The following is an 18,845-nucleotide window of genomic DNA, read 5'->3' on the forward strand; positions in this document are numbered from 1 at the left end:
CTTTCAGAAACTGTGATCACAACTTCAAAACCCCGGGCCCCTCCCTGCTTGGGTCCACCAACCATGAAGCCTCAGATTAATCTGAGGCTAGAGGGAAAATGAACAAGAACATGCAGGCTGCGTTTAAGGAGAGCTGTATCATGTTAACATGCTGAAAGACTGCCTATGCCTTTTAATATGTTTATATCCAGGACTGCACAGGACTTCCTTTTTATTACTCATGTTTGTGTACTATTTACTGTATGTCTGTTAGCTGTGTGAGACAATGACAGTAATGACCGAACCTTGATGTGTTTGTATGTTCCTTCACCAATTTTACACACTAAGTTCAGTTTACTGATGAGGGAGCACTCCTCAGCCTGTGTTGTATAATGTCCTGTAGGCAGATTTCCAAAGTTTGAAAATTAACACACATGATGTAACTGAACGAAAGATACTGCTGAGTTGCGTTATGGGAATTTTATTTTAGTGTTTTAAAAATTTGACCCACCCAAGATCCACATTCAGATTTTGAAAATATCTAGCTTCAGTATCATGATGTATTTTGGACAGTCAGGCGGGATTGGGAGGAATTTGATTTGATTGTTGAAAATATGGGCGTCATAACACTGAGGCCCCAAAGATGTACACTGATGAGCTAGCAGTAGCTGTCAGGGAGAGACGGACGAAGTCAATCGTATGCTCCATGAAACCTTAGTTACAGTCCATTGTGAAATGCGTTATGGATGATCTGAAGCTGCTAAAGATACCATTTTCCTCAAAGTGAATTAATTCTAGCCTAGAGGGTAACAACAGGGTTTTGCGGAAACAAATGCTGTGTCTCAAATCGCGTACTTCTGTACTTACACTTACTATTTTGAGTGCATAAGTGTGTTCACACTGAGAAATATGGAAAAATGCAGTGCACTATGAGTACCCGCATGGTGCACTCAAAACGGTCAAGAAGTTGAGTGTGGCACTATGGACACTTCTCGCCCTCAATGGTCGCCATCTTGGCTAAGTAGCGGAAGGGGAGGGACCACTTTTCAAACTGGAAATAGCGACAGAGGACTGTGCAACCGTGAACGTCGCTGCACTGTACAAATACATGTGTTTTTGCACTAAGCACCACTATACTGTTGTCAGGTGTAAGCCAGCAGTATGTTTATTGGGTTAATTTAGCAGTCTGTAATAATTTGGTACCAGTGCCACGAACAATAACGCGAATGCTAATGCTAATTTGCTAACTAGCTAATTTGCGTCATTTCTGGTGAGTGCACAATGGCTGTGTTTGGTTTGAGACAACACTTCCCTGTTGAAACAATGAGTACATAGTGCAAATAGTATAATACATAGAGGTGTACTAAGGGAAGTATGTGATTTGAGACACACCGAAAGACACAACAATGTAGCATGCTTTTGCTAGCTAGCTAACCAAAGAATCTTGTGGAAGAAGCTAAAAGTTGCAGATTGAACGACGGGTGGATCTGGTTAAAATTGGTTGGCACCAGTGTTGTCAAAAATATCAATTTATTTATATTTATCGATATATATTGATTCTGAATAATTCAAACTCATTTTCTACAGTATCAATACACCATTACCAGCTACCTGTCTCTTACTGTTCCTGTTTACTGCAGTCATTCTGCTGTTCTCTGCTACTAACCAAGAAAAGCAAAGTCATTGTTGTCATGCATAGCCTTGTAGGTGGGGAGAAAACGATTGGGCATAGCATTGTGATAATTCTGTATTACAATATTGTATTGTTACATGGATGCCAAGTATCTATTTTTTTATTATGCAAATTGTTAATATTCCAAATACAAATAAAACCTTTGGTTGCCGATTAGAAAAATGTAATTAATTGCCTTTTCAGTCCACTACATACATTCTGCTGGAATAAAAATAACTGTGAGATGAACAAATTAAGCACTTAATCTTATTAGATAATACAAACATTGACAAAACTTTCTTTTGGAGACATAATTTGCAGTCAAAAAAAAGGCTTAAAGGTAATAAATCGCAATTATATGCATGTGTATATTTGATCACAACACTCATAACATGCATATCGTAACATGTTTAAAGACTGCATTGAGACTTACGTATCATGAAAATATCTTATCGTGGGGCCTCTGATTATTCCCACCTCTATAGCCTTGTTAGATTCATCTTTAAATAAAAGTTGTAACTTGTCTGCTTTCAATGTCTGTTTTTTCTGTGGTATCAAAAACTATATAAAATATCAATATTTTTCAAGATATTGTCTCAAAGTTAGTAATTCCTCTAACCTCACCTTTTGTTTCACAGAAAGAAAACATAACTAGATTTTGACTTAAGAATATGTAGATGATCTAAAAAGGTTAAAAGGGCATTTTTCATTTCATCTTGACTATCTACAGAGCATTAGATAACAATGTTATTTAATATATTATAAAATGTAAGACCAAGAAAATAAAATCAGCAAATTGTCACATTTGAAAACATAAAACTATCAAACCGAAAAAGGACAAATGAAGTACAACAAATGTTACTTTAACAAAGGAAAGATACTCTCAGAAAAGAAACCTAGTTCACAAATAACTTTTGGTTTATCCAATTGTAATAACCTTTGGCAAATACCTTCCTCTGTAAGTCATTAAGCTAACATTCTGACATTCAAACAAAATATGATACTCATCTCACACACGATGATCATCACAGAGGTTGCAGATCCTCAGGTTTCTTTTCAGCCCAAAAGCGAATAAATCACTGCAGCTGTAATTTATATTTCTGCGTTCTCATTCTGTGCAAAATAAATTCCCTAAGACTCACTATGTTCATTAATCAATCACTTCATTTTGCACTTTTTAATCAAAGCCAGTGCCATGCCCCCCTCTATTCAATCAAGTGTCATATTCTGATGCACAATCACAGCTTTTCTTTATCAGAGGTTTAGTACCATATTATGTACTCTTTTTTAATTTCCAGTGGAAATAACATAAGCAAACACTGGGAAGTAGTGACCCTGTAATATTCTTTGATGTTTAGCAAGTTGTCCAAAAACGTGGTCTGCCTTGCAGCCCAAAATAATAATATACTGCTTCAGTTTCCTATTTTACAAGTCTTCTTCAGGCTTCTGTATTACAAAACCCCTGATGCATAATGAATGTGTATTTGGGGTGTTCGACTAACTCAAGCCAGCACATACAAGGTCTTTGTATCTGCTTCTCCAATCTGTTGATGCCTTTTTGCACCTTTCAGAGCATGTGCTTTCCAACAAAACTGACAGCGACAACGACGAGCCTGGAGACTGCAGAGTAAAGAGCAAGTGGACTCACCTTGCTCCATTTATAAAACATGTCTCAGGCTCAGACTCTCTGAATAAATAATGTCTGATTCTCTGTGATTTTGATCATAGACCAAGCATCTGGTGCTGTGCCGTTCCTTTAGCATGTGTGGCCTTAACAGACTATGACTCACAGACCTCCGGACCACCTCCAGAAGAAAAACACTTATTACAGTAATTAAGTGAATCATAGAGTAATACTAAGAGGGTGCAGAGAGAGGCTGACATGACACGCTCTAAATGTTGGAGGTCTAATACATACCACACTGAATAATTGAGCATAACTTGTAACCGTTTCCAATAAGGAGCCAAAGTGACAAGAAATTCATTTGTACCTTTCAAGGGATTTTTCACCCTTCTTGGCATGTGTGCTCCACTGTTAATGACTTCTTGGCCTCATGCAGCATATTTTATATACGGAAAGGGTGGCACTTAGTCCAGCTGTATACCTTATATTTATACAACCAGAGCTAACTGACATGACACTCTCCCCTCTGCACACAGCAATTACATTCATTGGTGGTTGCTTTAACCAGATACAGTACCGACTATAAAGATGGCAACGTAGCAATTACAGCACAAGTGTGATATTTTTAGTTGTTTCCTGTCAAACTGAGGTATAAAGTGAATGGTTCTCTGTGTAAGCTGTGAAGCAGGCATTAACGACTAAAGCTCAGAAATGTGAAGTTCAGTGGGCTGGAACTGACTGGATATATAAACTTCATTTAAATGCTGCGAGACAGCATAATCACTTAATGCAAACATTTCACTCATACAGACGTATCAAGTGTTTAGTGACCTCTCCATCACTGCTCCCACTGTATTTCATTCAGACTGCGTAAGGGGACGCCAGAGCAGAAAATATAAATCCTCAAAGGTTTTTCACCCGAGGCAAAAATATGAGGGCATAACTGGGGCAAAACTTTTTCATGCAGTGATGCCCCCAAAAGAGGGGGGCATATCCAACCTGATACTGTCTTAAAGAGGTTGTAGTGCAGTCATTTTCTCCTCTTATAACTTGTGAAACTAGACAATCTAAGGCATCCATTGGTACCAACCATGTCGGCATAGCCTGTCAGGAAGGGGGCTAAATAACGGTCTCAAGTTAGGCCAAAATTTTGGGAAGGTAACAACGGTCATGGCCATTTTCAAAGGAGTCCACTCTCACCTCAAGATATCTGAATTAAAAAGGGTTCTATGGACACCCGAGTCTCCCCTAAACCTGAGAGGACTTTTTCCCAGTAAATATTTTGTTCCTCAACATCCCGTCAATGTTGAGTTTAAGATCAGGGTGGAGGTTTTGCCTCCCTAAGTGCAGCACTAAGCGTTACAAATCATTCTTTGTCCCATCTGCTATCACTTATCTTAACCAGCAGTGACCATTAATGTCCATGATTTACCCCTGATGATGTGTAATTCTGGATACTGTGTGTTATGTATTGTACTGTCTGTTTTGTTGTACTCATACTGTCTGTATCTCAAATTGCCCCTCAGGAACAATAAAGTTTACCTTACCTTACAATCAATGTACAAATCAAATTAAAGCTGTATATTTGCCTTTTTAAGGAAAAGGACAACCAGCCTATTTGACAAACAATTAATTGCTTAACGTGCAGACACATAAAACAGGATAGTAGTGGAGCTCAAAATGTTAACTGTACTGTGTTAGCCTGTGCACGAGATACTAAATAGTATTAAATGTAAAATAAGAAACCAAAGTATATCAGCATGCAATTCCTTAATTGTCATATGGACATCGTTTCTAACTAGCCTACATGCTACAACAACATATTAGAATTCCTAAAATAAAGTTATGGCTTTTAGTTTTGGTGTGCCGCCCAAAGATTCATAGTGGCCAGCATCTGGCCACCCCTATAAAAAGTTCTTGGGGCACCACTGTTTTTAGTGGCAAAAAAATTTGCCACTAAAAAAATAAAATCACAAATGAGACAATGGGTCAGTTGACCTGCATTCAACCCCAAATATTTTCATAGCAAACAATTTGAGTTGTCTGTAAAGAGTGAATCAGTTCTAATCTGTTCAACTGTTGGGTGAAGGGCTGCAACCAACCACAAATTTTATTATAACATCTGCAGGGTATTCTTAATCGATTTACTGATTAACTTGCTTTGTCCAGTCAACGGTTCCAAACCCACAGATATTCAAGTTTCCAAACACATAGGTTGAGACGCAGGAGACACAATTTAGAACATGTACATTGTCCCCCCACCCAATAAAGGCCCACGGCCAATAAAACCCTGAAAGTAGCTGTAGGATTTGCTTTTGACAAAATTTAAGACATTTACAACACAAACTGATGAAGAGAAGGCACAAATTAGTGTATAAAAATTCACCACAATGCTCGGTGATTTAATTGGTAGAGTATGCATCCCATATACGAAGGCAATGTCCTTGCCGCAGGTTTGATACCAGCCTGCGGCATTTTACTGCATGTCATCCCCTTTCTCTCACCCTTTCATGCTTAGACTATCCAATAAAGGTAGAGAGCCTGAAAAATAATTTCCAAAAATCACTACAATGCAGATAATTAAATATTTCACTCTAAAAACTTTCTGGCAGAGGACCACCAACAATGTTGAAACAACATCTACGCCCTTGTACGAACATGTATAACAAAGCCAAGCTCTCACAATCGACAAGCTGGGAGCAGCAAAGTGTTTTTCTACTTGTAAGTGAATGACGATTATATATTTGCCAATTGTAATAAATGTTGTGAGAAAACTTCACCCTTGGTAAACGATGAGATTTTTCCATATGCATGTCTTCAATTGTCTTCCTGCTGCAAATTTTCCCTAGAAACATGGTTGTCTATCATCACATTATTATTACTGGCTAAATTCAAAGTGCACCCAGTAATGAATCAGTGCAGCACAGCGTCACGCCTGGCAATCCTAAAAAGGTTTATATAATTTGAAGATATAACTGTGTTGACATCTTTTATTATCAAAAAAAAAAAAAGAAGTAAGAAGTACTCACATTGCATTCACATTTACACCAATGGACACCCACTTATCTAGACTACTGGTTAATGCAAAGTCTGTCATATTCTGTCTCCTTGGTTATACATAGGGCTGGGCAATGTATGAGACTTATGACATATGAGACTATGTATCTTCTTAGTTTTTACGTAATATCATAAGTGTTGTCTTTTTCTAGATGACTGGATTGGCTGGATTACAGTAAAGTGAAGTAATTTACCAGACCGGTCTAGCTGTTCCATTATTGGCCTTTACCCACTTAGTCATTATATCCACATTACTGATGATAATTTCTCAAAAATCTCAGTGTAAATATTATGTGAAAGCACCAATAGTCAGGCCAACAATATCACTGCAATATTGATATTGACATATTTGGTAAAAATATTTTGATATTTGATGTCTTATCGCCCAGCCCTAGTTGGACATGCATTTTTTCTTTTGCGTGGTACTTTGGTAATGCACTTTATGCTGGTGTCAGCCAGAGCTCAATTCACCATTTCCAACTGGTGCAGAGATCTGCCACCTGAGTTTTAACAGGCGCTAAGGAATACAAACCAACCCGGGAAACACGGCGAAACAAGAAAAAATGTTAAGTCTGAGTAAGGCGGTGGGAGGATCGGTGGATGTCTCCGACAAACATCGGCTTGCACCCTGGAGAGCAGTCCTTGCACCCCATAAGATTACAAAGCCAAACCCTTTTGTAGCCTAAACCTAACCACGAGTTAGTTATTGGAGGAAAAAGAATGTCAATTTGCGTTGTTGTACTGACATAGTACATTTATTTTGAAAGAGACAGTATTTAAACGTCAAATTTCCTGTGAAAATGGAAGTGTATTCTGAAAGAAGACAATGCATGTAACAGGCTGAACTTGACACGGTGTCCCAGAACGTCAACAACCAACACACCCGGGGTACTTTGCACGTCATATCAGGACGTGGAAAGTCCACGACCAAACATCGATACGTGACGAGGTCGGAGTGAGAATGTGGTGCACAAACACATTACACCTCTGCTAGCCAGCTTACACTGTCTGATCATTATATTCCGTACAGATTTTAGAATTTTAGGGCTCTAATGTGCCTTGATGTCCCCTTAGATCGGTGGATGCAGCTCTGCGGATTGTTCCTCGAGCTCGTTTTATGACTACATTTGACAGGGTCTTTGCTTTTAGAGCTCCAGACTGTGAAACTCTCAAATCAAGCAGACTCCATCTTTAGCATATCTTAAATCCCCTCTTAAAGCTTTCTTTTATAGTAAAGTGTTTATGAATACTTAATTTGTTACTGAGTTTTATCATCCCTCCTTGGCCATTTTATTTTATTTTTTTAAAACTCTATTTTATCGCTAAGCATTTTAATGTTTTTACGATCCCTCAGTTGTTTATACTTTGTTATTGTTTTAATGTAGTTTTTGCTTTTTATCTGTTTTTCTGTAAAGCACTTTGTAACCTCGTTTTTAAAAAAGAGCTACCTCAATAAAGTTTGTCATTTTATTATATATCTGTCTGTTCATTGCAAGGATGTAAATGCAATTCTGTGAACCCTATTAAATTCAAAATCTGTCCTTGTCAATATAAAGCAATATGAAACAACACTATACAAACAAATAGCTCTTTGTTCTGCTTTTCTTGGCCATAAATTTAGATTTTTTCATATACATAGGACATCTGACCAATGAAAGTACCTACTGAAAACTTGTAAATGACATGTCGATTTTTGTAGAGCTACAATGAATAATTGATTAATCATTAATAATAATAATAATTGCAACTATTTTGTTGATAGATTAACAAAAAAAACTCTGATTCCAGCTGCTCAAATATGAACATTTTCTTGTCTTTTATGATGGTAAACTGAATTTTGGGGGGATCTGAACTGTTGGTCGGACAAAAAAAACATTCCAGGACATTACAGTGTACTTTAGGAACATGTGACGGCATTTCTTGCTATTTGCTGACATTTTATAGACCAATGATTTATTGATTAATCAAAAGAATAATCAGTAGATTAATCGATAAAAAATATAATCCAGCTGCAGCCCAAATGCCTGTATGATGGATGATGTAATGATTTAAAACAAAAGAGCCATGAAAAACCAGCGCTTGCCATTAATCAACAGTATAAGCTATTACAGTCTGCAATAAATATATATGTGGAGTTCAGCGGGGGTGATTAAATACTGCAGAGGGTCATATGTTTTTTCCCATGCCTCTGTCCATTGAGGAAGTCTCAAATTCATCAGTGAAGTCATCCCTCTTTCTACCCAGAATGCATTGGCCAGAACCCACCAAATAAATAACTGGGCTTTTTTTTTTTCATCTGGATTCCTTGATGTATTGGGTTGGATTTTTCCATTACTAAGCAGAATAAGAGCATTTCCTTTCACTTCCAGCAGTCTCTAAAGCTGGCGCTCACCATCAGGAATGTAAACACACACAGTCTGTAAACAAGGCTCTCTCTGACCCCCAACCCCCCTCCGACAACGCTGACCACCGCAGACCAGCCTAATGACGTCCCTCTCTGACCCCCCCCAAACTCTCAAAGAGAGACGCAGCCCCATTATTCAGCCGAGAGGTCACGGGGGGAGTGGGGAAGAGGGCGAAAGTAGAGGAAGGATGGCGGAGCGTGAGCCGTGGGCCTCAAAAAGTACAGAGACTGAGATGACAGTCCCACTGATATCTTCTCCTGAGTCACAGTATCCCCAATCAGTGAGTAATGGAACAGAAAAACAAATGTGGGCTCTGTGGTGGGGGGTGAGAGGATTAATGATCTGAGAGCCGCTGCAGCTGGCTGAGGGACGGCACTGAGGCTCCTCAGTGAGCCATCAGAGCTTGTGAACAGGGCTCTGGAGGTGAGTTTAAGACTGGGGGGTCAAAGTGCCGTCAACACTGACTCCATCCTCCCCCGAAACCAACAGGGATGTTGTCAGCACAGTGCCGCATCTGCACAGAGAACAAAGGCCACTGACAGGGTGAGAGGGAAAGAGAGGCAGAGATGGGAGCAGGAGAGAGTTTTCTAATTTTAACCACAATGCTACAGTTGAGGAAAGCATCACAGGACTCATTTGGAACATATTGTTCAGATTAAACCCCTGATAAATAAACAAGCTCTGCACTCCTTACTCCTGATTGTGAGGGTTCGAATGGTTTCCGTCAGTGAACACTGGTGTTGCATAGAAAGCAGTTGTTTTCAGAAAAGTTTCGGGGATCTAAACTACTTTTCTTCTGTTGCACAAGAAATCTACAGCTTTGTCAGCCCTGCAACCATTCTAAATGAGGTGACAAATAGTGGTCACAGGGGCCTCGCTAGCTGCTGATAAGGTGATTTTCTGCTTGAGGAAGGGAGAAAAGGTACCATGACAGAGGAATCTCAACAGCTGATGGGTTCCCCTGGGGAGCAACAGGGAATCTGCAGTGTCCACAGGTTAAGGTTTTGTTTGGCTGTGACCTAACATCTGCGCTGCATACAGAATGAGTGAAACACAGTAGTGGTTCACATTCAGTATATGCATGCAGATGATGAGAGGAGGCAGTTGTTATACAAATATGACTTGATGCAAACTGAAGGAAAAACAGAAATAATCACACTCTGACCACACACACACACACACACACACACACACACACACACACACACACACACACACACACCAGACAGTGAAACACGAACCATTCACAGGAGGCTTCACAACAAACATTTTGGAAAATACACTTACTTGCTTTCTGTCAGAGAGTTAGATGAGAAAATCAACACCACTCTCATATCTGTCCATTAAATATAAAGCTACAGCCAGTTAGCTTAGCTTAGCATCAAGGCTGGAAACAGCATGAGACAACTCGCCTGGCTCTTTCAAATGGCAACCAAACATCCAACAGCACATCTAAAGCTCACTAATAAGTCATTAAAAAGTTATTTGTTTAATTTGCACAAAAACATAATTGCGAAAATGACAATTCACTGTTTTACAAATGGGGATATGTGCTGGACTATTCCTCGACTCTAAGCTGTTGCCAGGCAACCAGCAGAGACTCCAGGAAGTCACCAGACTGATTACAAACAAACGAGATGTAATGTGTTAATTAGTGAGCTTTAAAAGGAGCTGGTGGATACATTATGTAACCCTTTGACAGAGGCAGGCTAGCTGATTCCCCGCTTCCAGTCTTTGTGCTAAGCTAATCAAACCACCTACGGCAGTAGCCTTAAATTTCACAGGACACCCCAAACCTCAAAAATAAATGTTTTTCCTCTTACCTGTAGTGCTAATTATCAATGTAGATTGTTTTGGTGTGAGTTGCTGAGTGTTGGAGCTTGGTGCACAAAGTGCCAAAGATATACCTCTGAAAAACTCAACAGCAATGTCTCTTTCCAGAAATCATGACCGGGTTACTCCACAGACCTTGTTGTGAGCAGTTTCATTCAGGAACTATTTTCCTTCTACCGAACTGCACCCGCCAACTGTATCACTGTGCAGAAGGAAGCGTGCATCTACTCATGGTAGGTTAGGTTTAGGCAGGAAACATGTTAACTATGTACGTTAATACTTTTACTTGGTTTCATATGATTTCAAACATTTGCCTCCTGGGGGAAAGTCCTATGTTTTGTGACCTAACCATTACCCCAACCTGCCTCCCTACGCAGACTTTAGGTCTTTCTTTACTCCTGACAGCACATTGGTCATGTGGTCGCACCCTTCTCGAAAATGTATGTTATACACAAATTACTGACTCATGATGACGTAGGTAATATACGAACTGTAGTGCCTTACTTTTCGTAAGTATGAGTACCAACAGAAATAAAGATTAATGGCTTCCTCCTCGGCTGAGCTGTAACGTTAGCTAGCTCAGTGGTGCTAGATGAGCTAGCAGTAGATGCACACTTCCTTCTAAGCAGTGATACGGTTGGTGGGTGTAGTTAAGAAGAAAAAAATAGTTCCTACATGAAACTTCACACAACAAGGTCTGTGGATTATCTTGAGTAACTGGGTCATGATTTCTGGAAAGAGACATGCTGTTGAGTTTTTCAAATGAAATGAAAAAGTCAAGTGCCCTCTAGTTCCATTATATTAGAGAGAAGGCAGACAACTTTACGGCCGATATCTCCAACACTCGGCAACACACACCAAAACAATCCAGATGGATAAATAGCACTACAGGTAAGAGGAAAATATGTAATTTTACTATGAGCTGAACTGTCCCTTTAACATATAGGCATAAGAACTTTAACAGTCTCCTCGTCTATATCCGATAAGTGCATTTCCTAAAATGTTGCACTATTCCTTCAAATTAATGTTGGAAACTCTTTGTGAGGCTGTTAAATTCTTAATTTCTTAAATAAAAACGCAGAAGTAAAACTGTATCCCTGTATCAGACTGGAATAATAACCTATTTCTCATTTTCTTAACAAAGAAAGACATTCTAGCAAATATGCAGCTCATTTAAAAAAAAATTATCAGGGGAAATAAGATTGATTAAATGCTAATCATCCGAAAAGCGCACTTATTGAGATTCTCGTTTGCAGACTTGGAGTGGGGAAGTCAAATTTCTGAGGGCCAGAATCTTTGACACTGCAGAGAGGAAAATGTCTTGGTTTTACATTCCAGCAGCCAGGATGAAAGTGAGAAACTGTCCAGAACGAAGGCCCACTGAATTGCCTTGGGTCACAGCTTGAACCAGACAGCTCCGACTTTACATGTGCCTGTAAACATGGACCTCACTCTGTATGTATCTGCAGCCTGCCTGCCCTTAACCTATAATGTTTGTATCAAGCTGCAGCTTGGCCACGCTGAAGCCAGGGGATATGAAATTTAAAAAAAAAAAAAAAAATATGCACAATAAACCCCGACCGTTCCCTGTCTTTAAAGGATTCTCCGACTATAATGGAGCCTCATTTTGGGAAGTGAAAGCACTTCTGCCTGCTAAGTGCAATCATTAATATCCAGTCTAAAATCACTCATCGCAGTCATGCTCATTCATTTGTCCTCACAACACACCCACAGATCAAAGTCGTTTTCATGATTCATACAGCATTGCTCTTGGACAGAATTGTTATCAAGTGTTTTCACCACTCAAGTAATGCCAAGATAATAATCTCTCTGCTCTCACGGCTGCTCTGTAACAACATGTACAGTGGTACTGGAGCACCACTTGTCAGGCAGATGCTTTCTGAGTGTGTCTGCTGAGTGGTAAAGTGAAGCTGGATTGATCCCCTCCACCCACTCATCAGCAAGTGACCGAGGGCTACCCCGAGGCTCAACCTGCCTCAGACGCTCTGATCATAACGAGAACACAACTATCTGACACTGCATGCCTGCTGCAGAAAGAGAGGAGACAGACGGAGACAACTGTACAGGGTAAAGGGCATTTATAGGTTAGGAGCTCATCTGTTTTAATTGGGTTTGCATAGAAGTAACAGAAGAAATTAAAGGGTGACATGTCACTTCAGTTAAAGGAGCAAGGTGTAAGATTTAGGGAGATTTAGTGGTGTCTGGCAGTGATGACTGCAGATTGCAACCAGCTGAAACTTCTCCCTATTAGTTTTCCTTCAGTGTTCATTGTACTACAGGTTTTTACTGGAAGCTGAATAATCAGCAGAGATCTCGTACTCTAAAAAAAACAAACGGACCAGGTGATTAAAACCAGTAAAAACACATAAAAAAGCACTTTCATGTTACAAATAAGTGTTTCTTCTATGCTTTTTGGCATGTTGGAGACGGGATGCTCGACCAGCGCCTGCTTTGTGTGCTCATATAATTTCTGATCTAGATGCTCAGGAGGTTTTTACCGGGAGCCAAATTGCCCGCAGAGGTATTTTTCTCACCAAAACAAACAGAAGTGGTGATTAAAACCGGTAAAAACACTTATAAAAGCACCTTCATGTTACAGATTAGTGTTTTCTCTAAGCTTTTCGGCAAGTTGGAGACAGGTCTCTTTCTTGACAAAACAAATGGAACTATGAGTTCAGGAGGTTTTTACCAGGAGCCGAATTGCCTGCCGACGTCTCTTTCTCGCCAAAACAAACACAACTGGTGATTAAAACCAGTTAAAATACTCAATAAAGTAGAACAAAACAACAAGTATTTTCAACACTGCTCATCACAGAGGGGCTTCTAACTAAGGTGGACAACGCATAAAATCAAAAACAGGAAAATGCAATTGGCTCTATCCGGAGCTGGAGTTTGGTTTGTCCATTCTGGGCTACTGTAGAAACATATCGGTGCAATATGGCAGACTTCACAGATGAAGACCCGCTCCCTATGTCGATATAAATGGCTCATTCAAGGTTACGAAACACAACAATTTTAATTTTCAAGTGAGCACAGACTAAAGAAAACTCACATAATATATTTCATTTCTGCCAATATATCCCTCTAAATCCTACACACTGGACCTTTTAAGTGATCCAAACCGCAATGTCCTTCACCTCTCAAAGTCACAGAGCATCCCGATGAGGACAGAAGAGGTCTTTTTTCCTGGCTGACCTGAATATATCTTCCATTTGCCAGCTCTTAAAAATTACTTTGCCAAAAATGATGCTTCTGTACCTTGGCAAGCAAACAGGGACTTTTGCGTCTGCTTGTTTTAAAGGCACATCCAGTCTCTGAGGGGATAAGTGTAATAGCTCGACAAATACCACTGCAGGAGCTTGTCAGGACTCAGGGGCATCGTAGAAACCACATAGACTGAGAAACGAAGAGTGAAGGTGATGAAAGAGGAGCGCCAAAGTGGTGTCAAAATGTTAAAGATGACTGGCCCATGTTCATAAAAAGCAGTGCTGCTGTCTCTGTTTGTCTTTTTTTTTCCTCCATCTTTCCGCTAAACAGCGAACACTCACAGAAGTTCAAGGCTGTGGGCAGAAATAAAAAGCCCCATTTAAATGGCTCTTTTATGTGGCTTCACATACAGTTTCAAAGAGCTGTCCAAATGACCACAGACACAGCCCATACACTCTCTCTCTCTCTGTCCCAATTACATGTATCCACACACACATACTGACACTTCCATGCTTACACAGACCTGCAACATATCCAGCCTTCTATCGAGTAATAAAAGTGGGCCGGACAGGAGCGGAGAAAGCAATGGAGGGGACAGAGGGGAGCTGTGCATGTCTTTTTCTTTTGTTGCAACAATATAAATAGCACACGGGCTGACAGCGAGCTTTCTGACACAGTGGGTGTGATGCAGTCGTTGCTTATGGCTGACAGAGAAAAAGCACAGCTACTTCATTAAGTGCAAAGGAAAGGAAGCGAGGACAAAGCAAACAAAGCAAGAGTTGGGTGTAAAAGGAAAGGGGTGAGTGAGTGTTGGGGGTGGCGGCGGTGGGATTTCTTCTTCCTTTCCATCTCGCTCACAGTGGAGACTCAGGCAGCATCTCTAGGTAAGCTTCCTGTCACTTGGGGCCTCATATTGCCAAGGCTGCTCGGTTCCCACAGTGTGTCCGGGCCTGGATCTGGCCTTCCTCCCCACTCAGGCAGCCCTGCGTCTTTAGACCCCCAGGCCCCGGAGCAGAGGTTACACCAACATAGCCAGCCACGGCAGCATGTCAGCCCCACACCAACCGTTGCCTTGGTGCCGCCGCATTAACGAAGAGCTCCTGACTCTGTTCGAGGGAAAGTGATTTGCCATGACGTCTATGGCTCCCGTCTTTCCTCTCCTTCTCTTTTCCTCGCTTGTTGCTGCTCACTCACTAAGAAACCTCCTCTCTCGCTGTCTGTCTCTGCACCCTTAATCTCTCCTGTTTCCACGGTCTCATTTTTCCCTTCTTTGTCATTCTCTCCACCACATCCTCGAATCTTCCCTCCCTCATTCCACTGCTCTTTCGCTCCCCTTTTTCTTCCCCGAGTAATGACTGATGCCTGAGACACAGTGCCATGATTAGACTGACATTGATGAAAGACAAAGACTCTTGTCGGCAACATCTGTGTTGAATAAATATTGAGATGACAAATTGTTTTTTTTTTTGTTACTCATTGTTCATCTCTCCGTTTCTCCAGTTTTCAAAATTGTTCCCAGCTTGCAGACTTGTCAGTGCCACAGAGTTGCCACCGACATCAAACACAATATTTATTTTCAGTTAGGCACAAAATATGCTCACAAATAACTCCGGAGCCAAACACAGATAATATGTCACTGCAGAGCTGCTCGCCTCGCACTGAGTAACGGGAACCTGGAAGAGAAGCCTACCAAGTGGTCGTCCACGGCGTTTCACTCGGTGACCAACAAACAGGTGCATGCCATTACAGACCGACACTCACACAGCAGCATTCCACGCTACAAGGAAGTGTGTAATCGATGTTGTGGAAAATAAAGTGAGAAAAAAGTAGTTCTAATTGCAAAATGTAAATATTGAGTTTTCCCACAAGTGGGGGCAGACCACCCAGGATGCAAAATAGTCACCCACCCCCTTTCTCTTTTTGCCTTGTCGACCGCCCGAGAGATGTCTTTTTGTGTGTGCGAAACATCACCGACCACAATCAACACTCACACAGAAACCATGATGTGTCTTTGCATGCAAATACTTCTGGCAGCTCCGGCTCGCCTTTTTGCATTGTGGGAAAATTAAGTGATGAAAACCTGCGGGGGGAAAAGGCTGAGAGGATCAGAAATTGAGTGTGAAACACCATGTCTGTCTTGTTCCTGTAAGGTGCCAGAGTTTTTTCTTTTCTTTTCTTTTTTTTTTTTTTTTTAATTCAGGCTGCCCTTGTCTGGTCTGAATAATTTCTCACAAGACAAGAGAGCAAGAGGGCAGCCAGCTGGGCAGCTCGGCACTGTAGCTGCAGTGTCTGACAGACGGAGGCTCCCTCCATGTGTGCGTTACAGGCTGGTGTCAAATACTTGTCTGGACTGTGACAAATACCTCCTGGTAGTCTCACTACAATTACCTGCAGGATTAGCTATGAAACATAACTGTTCACACTGCTGGTGCTGTTTGAAGATCAAAGGCAATTGGGGGGTTTTTTCCTGACAACAGAAAACTGTCAGTGAAACTTAATTTAAGCCTTATGATGTTTCCTTGCACAAGCAACTGAGCACACTGACACCACATGAAAGCAATTAAATTATTGCAAAATAATCAAATGAAGCAGAAGCTCCTGCCTGAGTCAAAGTGAGAGTCACAGGTTGATTAAAGTCTCCAAAAACTTCACTTTAATTGTCAATCTGCTTTTAACTTGTTTTAATGCGCCTAAATTCAAGTTACATTCATTAAGACAACTGGTCAAGTGTCATCTAACAGATCTATCAAGCAGTGTGGAGTAAGCAGCACATTCCCAGCCATCAGGGGTAAATAAAAAAGCAGCTATTTTTGACGTGAAAACTTACCTTGAGTGGTTTTACTTCCTGAAGCTGACTGTTGGACAAAGGCGACCAAGCAGAAACCTACAAATCCCAGGCTCGCGCGTATCAAAGCGTGCATATACATGTTAACTTTCACTGTAGTTCAACACGAGCACTTTTTAAGATCTGCGATGCGCAAGAGCACATAGGCTACAAGGGTGCGCGTGTGCTATAAAGGTCTCTTGTTATTCCCGCTGAGCAGCCGCTGATAGGATACTGTGCGATCCAACCTTTTCTCTCCTCTCCTCTCTTTACGCCTGCTTATTTGAGTTTCAAGTGATCGGGGTTGAGGACAGCCCGACAACGCGGAGCGGAGGAAGGCTTTTCTGTTATCATGTTTCGAGCCAGACCAATGTCAATTTAAGAAAGGGGAGAGGGAGAGAGGGAGGGAGAGATGGAGCGGAGCGGCGGGGTCTGAATCTGAAGGGGGAGGAGAGAAGAAGAAGCGTCCGCGCTGCGCTCCGGACTCCTCTGCTGCTCCTTCTCCTCTCTCACTGGACCCCCACTCTTTCCTTTCCTTTTTTTTTGTTCTGCAGGAATTTACACACACAGGTGCTGGTCGGGCTGCTGAACGCGGACCCGGGTGACCACCACGTGCGCGGGCGCGTGCAGTCACCTGGCCGGTGCCACCTGCGCAAAAAGGAAAAATAAAAGTGGCCCCGTCACGTCGGCGTGGTAAAAGCAATGGCTGAAAGGGGGGCAAGAGGGCGGATGGATTTATAAATGACTCAGATGGAAAAAGTAATAGCCTGGAGATTGCATTTTGTTCTTAGGCTGTGTGAGGCTACGGCTCATCCAGTCCCACTATCAAACCAATAAGCGCCCATTTTCATCGGGTCGCGAGTGCAGCATTGATGTGATGACGTCTGCAATCTCGCTGATGGAAGATTAATGTGTTCATTAAAACTGTTTATCAACAGCAAATGTTGGCATTTAGAAAAAGTCAAATCCAGACCCAAAATATTACTGCACATGGGCGGATTATGAGAGAATGGGCCCCTGGGCACAGATAGGCAAAAGGCCCCACCACCTCTCCTACATAAGGGCAAGACACAGGGACACTGTGGTGGTTTTGCACACTCTTTTGTTGTTTTGCATCTGTTTTTAGTTATTTTGTGTCTCTTTGCAGTTCCTTTGCATCTTTTTGTTGCTCTTTGTGGTGTAGTTTTGAGTCTTTCCCTGGTTGGTACGTGTTAATTTGAGTGACAATTTGTAGATGACGTTCACGGTGGTGGGGCACTGACTTTCTTTTGGACCCTGGGCCCATTCAGTAATTCATCTATAATTACAGGTATTACCATAGGTGTAGATTTCGATGTTTGGTCATGGACCATCCATGTCCAGATAAGACGTGCAAGGAACCCTAGGTGCGTTAGTTGTTGAAGTTCTGGGACACCGCATCAAGTTCTGCCTGTTACACGCATTGTCTTCTTTCAAAATACACTTCTGTTTTCACAGGAAATGTAACATTTACATAAAGTCTCTTTCAAAATAAATGCACTACGTCAGTACACCATGAATTGGCTTTTTTTTTTCCTTCAGCAGCAAACGCACATGGTTGGGTTTAGGACAAAAGAACAGAGAACGGGCTTTATAATCTTACGGGACATGAACACCGCTCTCCCGGGTGAAGGTCGGTGTTTGTTGGACCCATCCACCACCCCTCACACCCGCCCCACTCTGACTTTTGCCGGTGTAACTGTCATTCTCGTCCTGCCACATTTCCCCCTGATGCCGCCGCTACTGACCGCGTATCATGCTGAGATTAAAGGACGGCTATTATCATTGGTTTCTGATGCCACAAGTCACTGCCCAAGCGCCAGATTTCAACGACTTCGGAGTGAGACCGGGTTCGGGAGGCGCGGGGGCATGTCCTCCTCAATATTTTACACAAAACATACATTTTTTTTTATTTTGATATGATTAAAGACATTTACACCATACAATAGTGCAGGAGATGCAAAAAGAGAATGCAGAAAATAAAGCATATGATCGTCAAACATTCTGGTGGAGCACCCCAAACCTAAGCCCTTGGGTATTTTTGATGGCATTTTAACAAAATGATTTCATTTCAGGGGGAAAAATAAGATTAAAATAATCTTTATCTTCAATATCTACCTACTGAATGGAGTTAAAAGTTCAGCTGACAGAGTTAGGAGCTAAATTATAACTCTGCATATCCTCCTTACTTCGAGGTCAACTGGG

The 18,845-nt window shown here is 41.3% G+C and overlaps 1 protein-coding gene across 3 annotated transcripts in view; it reads right to left on the minus strand.

Moving 5' to 3' along the window:
• Positions 1 to 17,007, minus strand: part of scube3 (signal peptide, CUB domain, EGF-like 3) — a 110,139-nt gene extending 93,132 nt beyond the window's left edge. The window contains exon 1 of one of the 3 annotated variants that reach the window (XM_049580576.1): positions 16,626 to 17,007. In XM_049580576.1, coding sequence (XP_049436533.1) covers positions 16,626 to 16,725 — 100 coding nt within the window. In that variant the 5' untranslated portion in view covers positions 16,726 to 17,007. The remainder of the gene's footprint in view (positions 1 to 16,625) is intronic. The other 2 variants (XM_049580577.1, XM_049580578.1) reach the window with 2 other exon arrangements.
• Positions 17,008 to 18,845: the final 1,838 nt, after the last annotated feature.

The sequence above is a fragment of the Epinephelus fuscoguttatus genome, linkage group LG7, assembly GCF_011397635.1.
Source record: "Epinephelus fuscoguttatus linkage group LG7, E.fuscoguttatus.final_Chr_v1".
Taxonomy (NCBI): Eukaryota; Metazoa; Chordata; class Actinopteri; order Perciformes; family Serranidae; genus Epinephelus; species Epinephelus fuscoguttatus.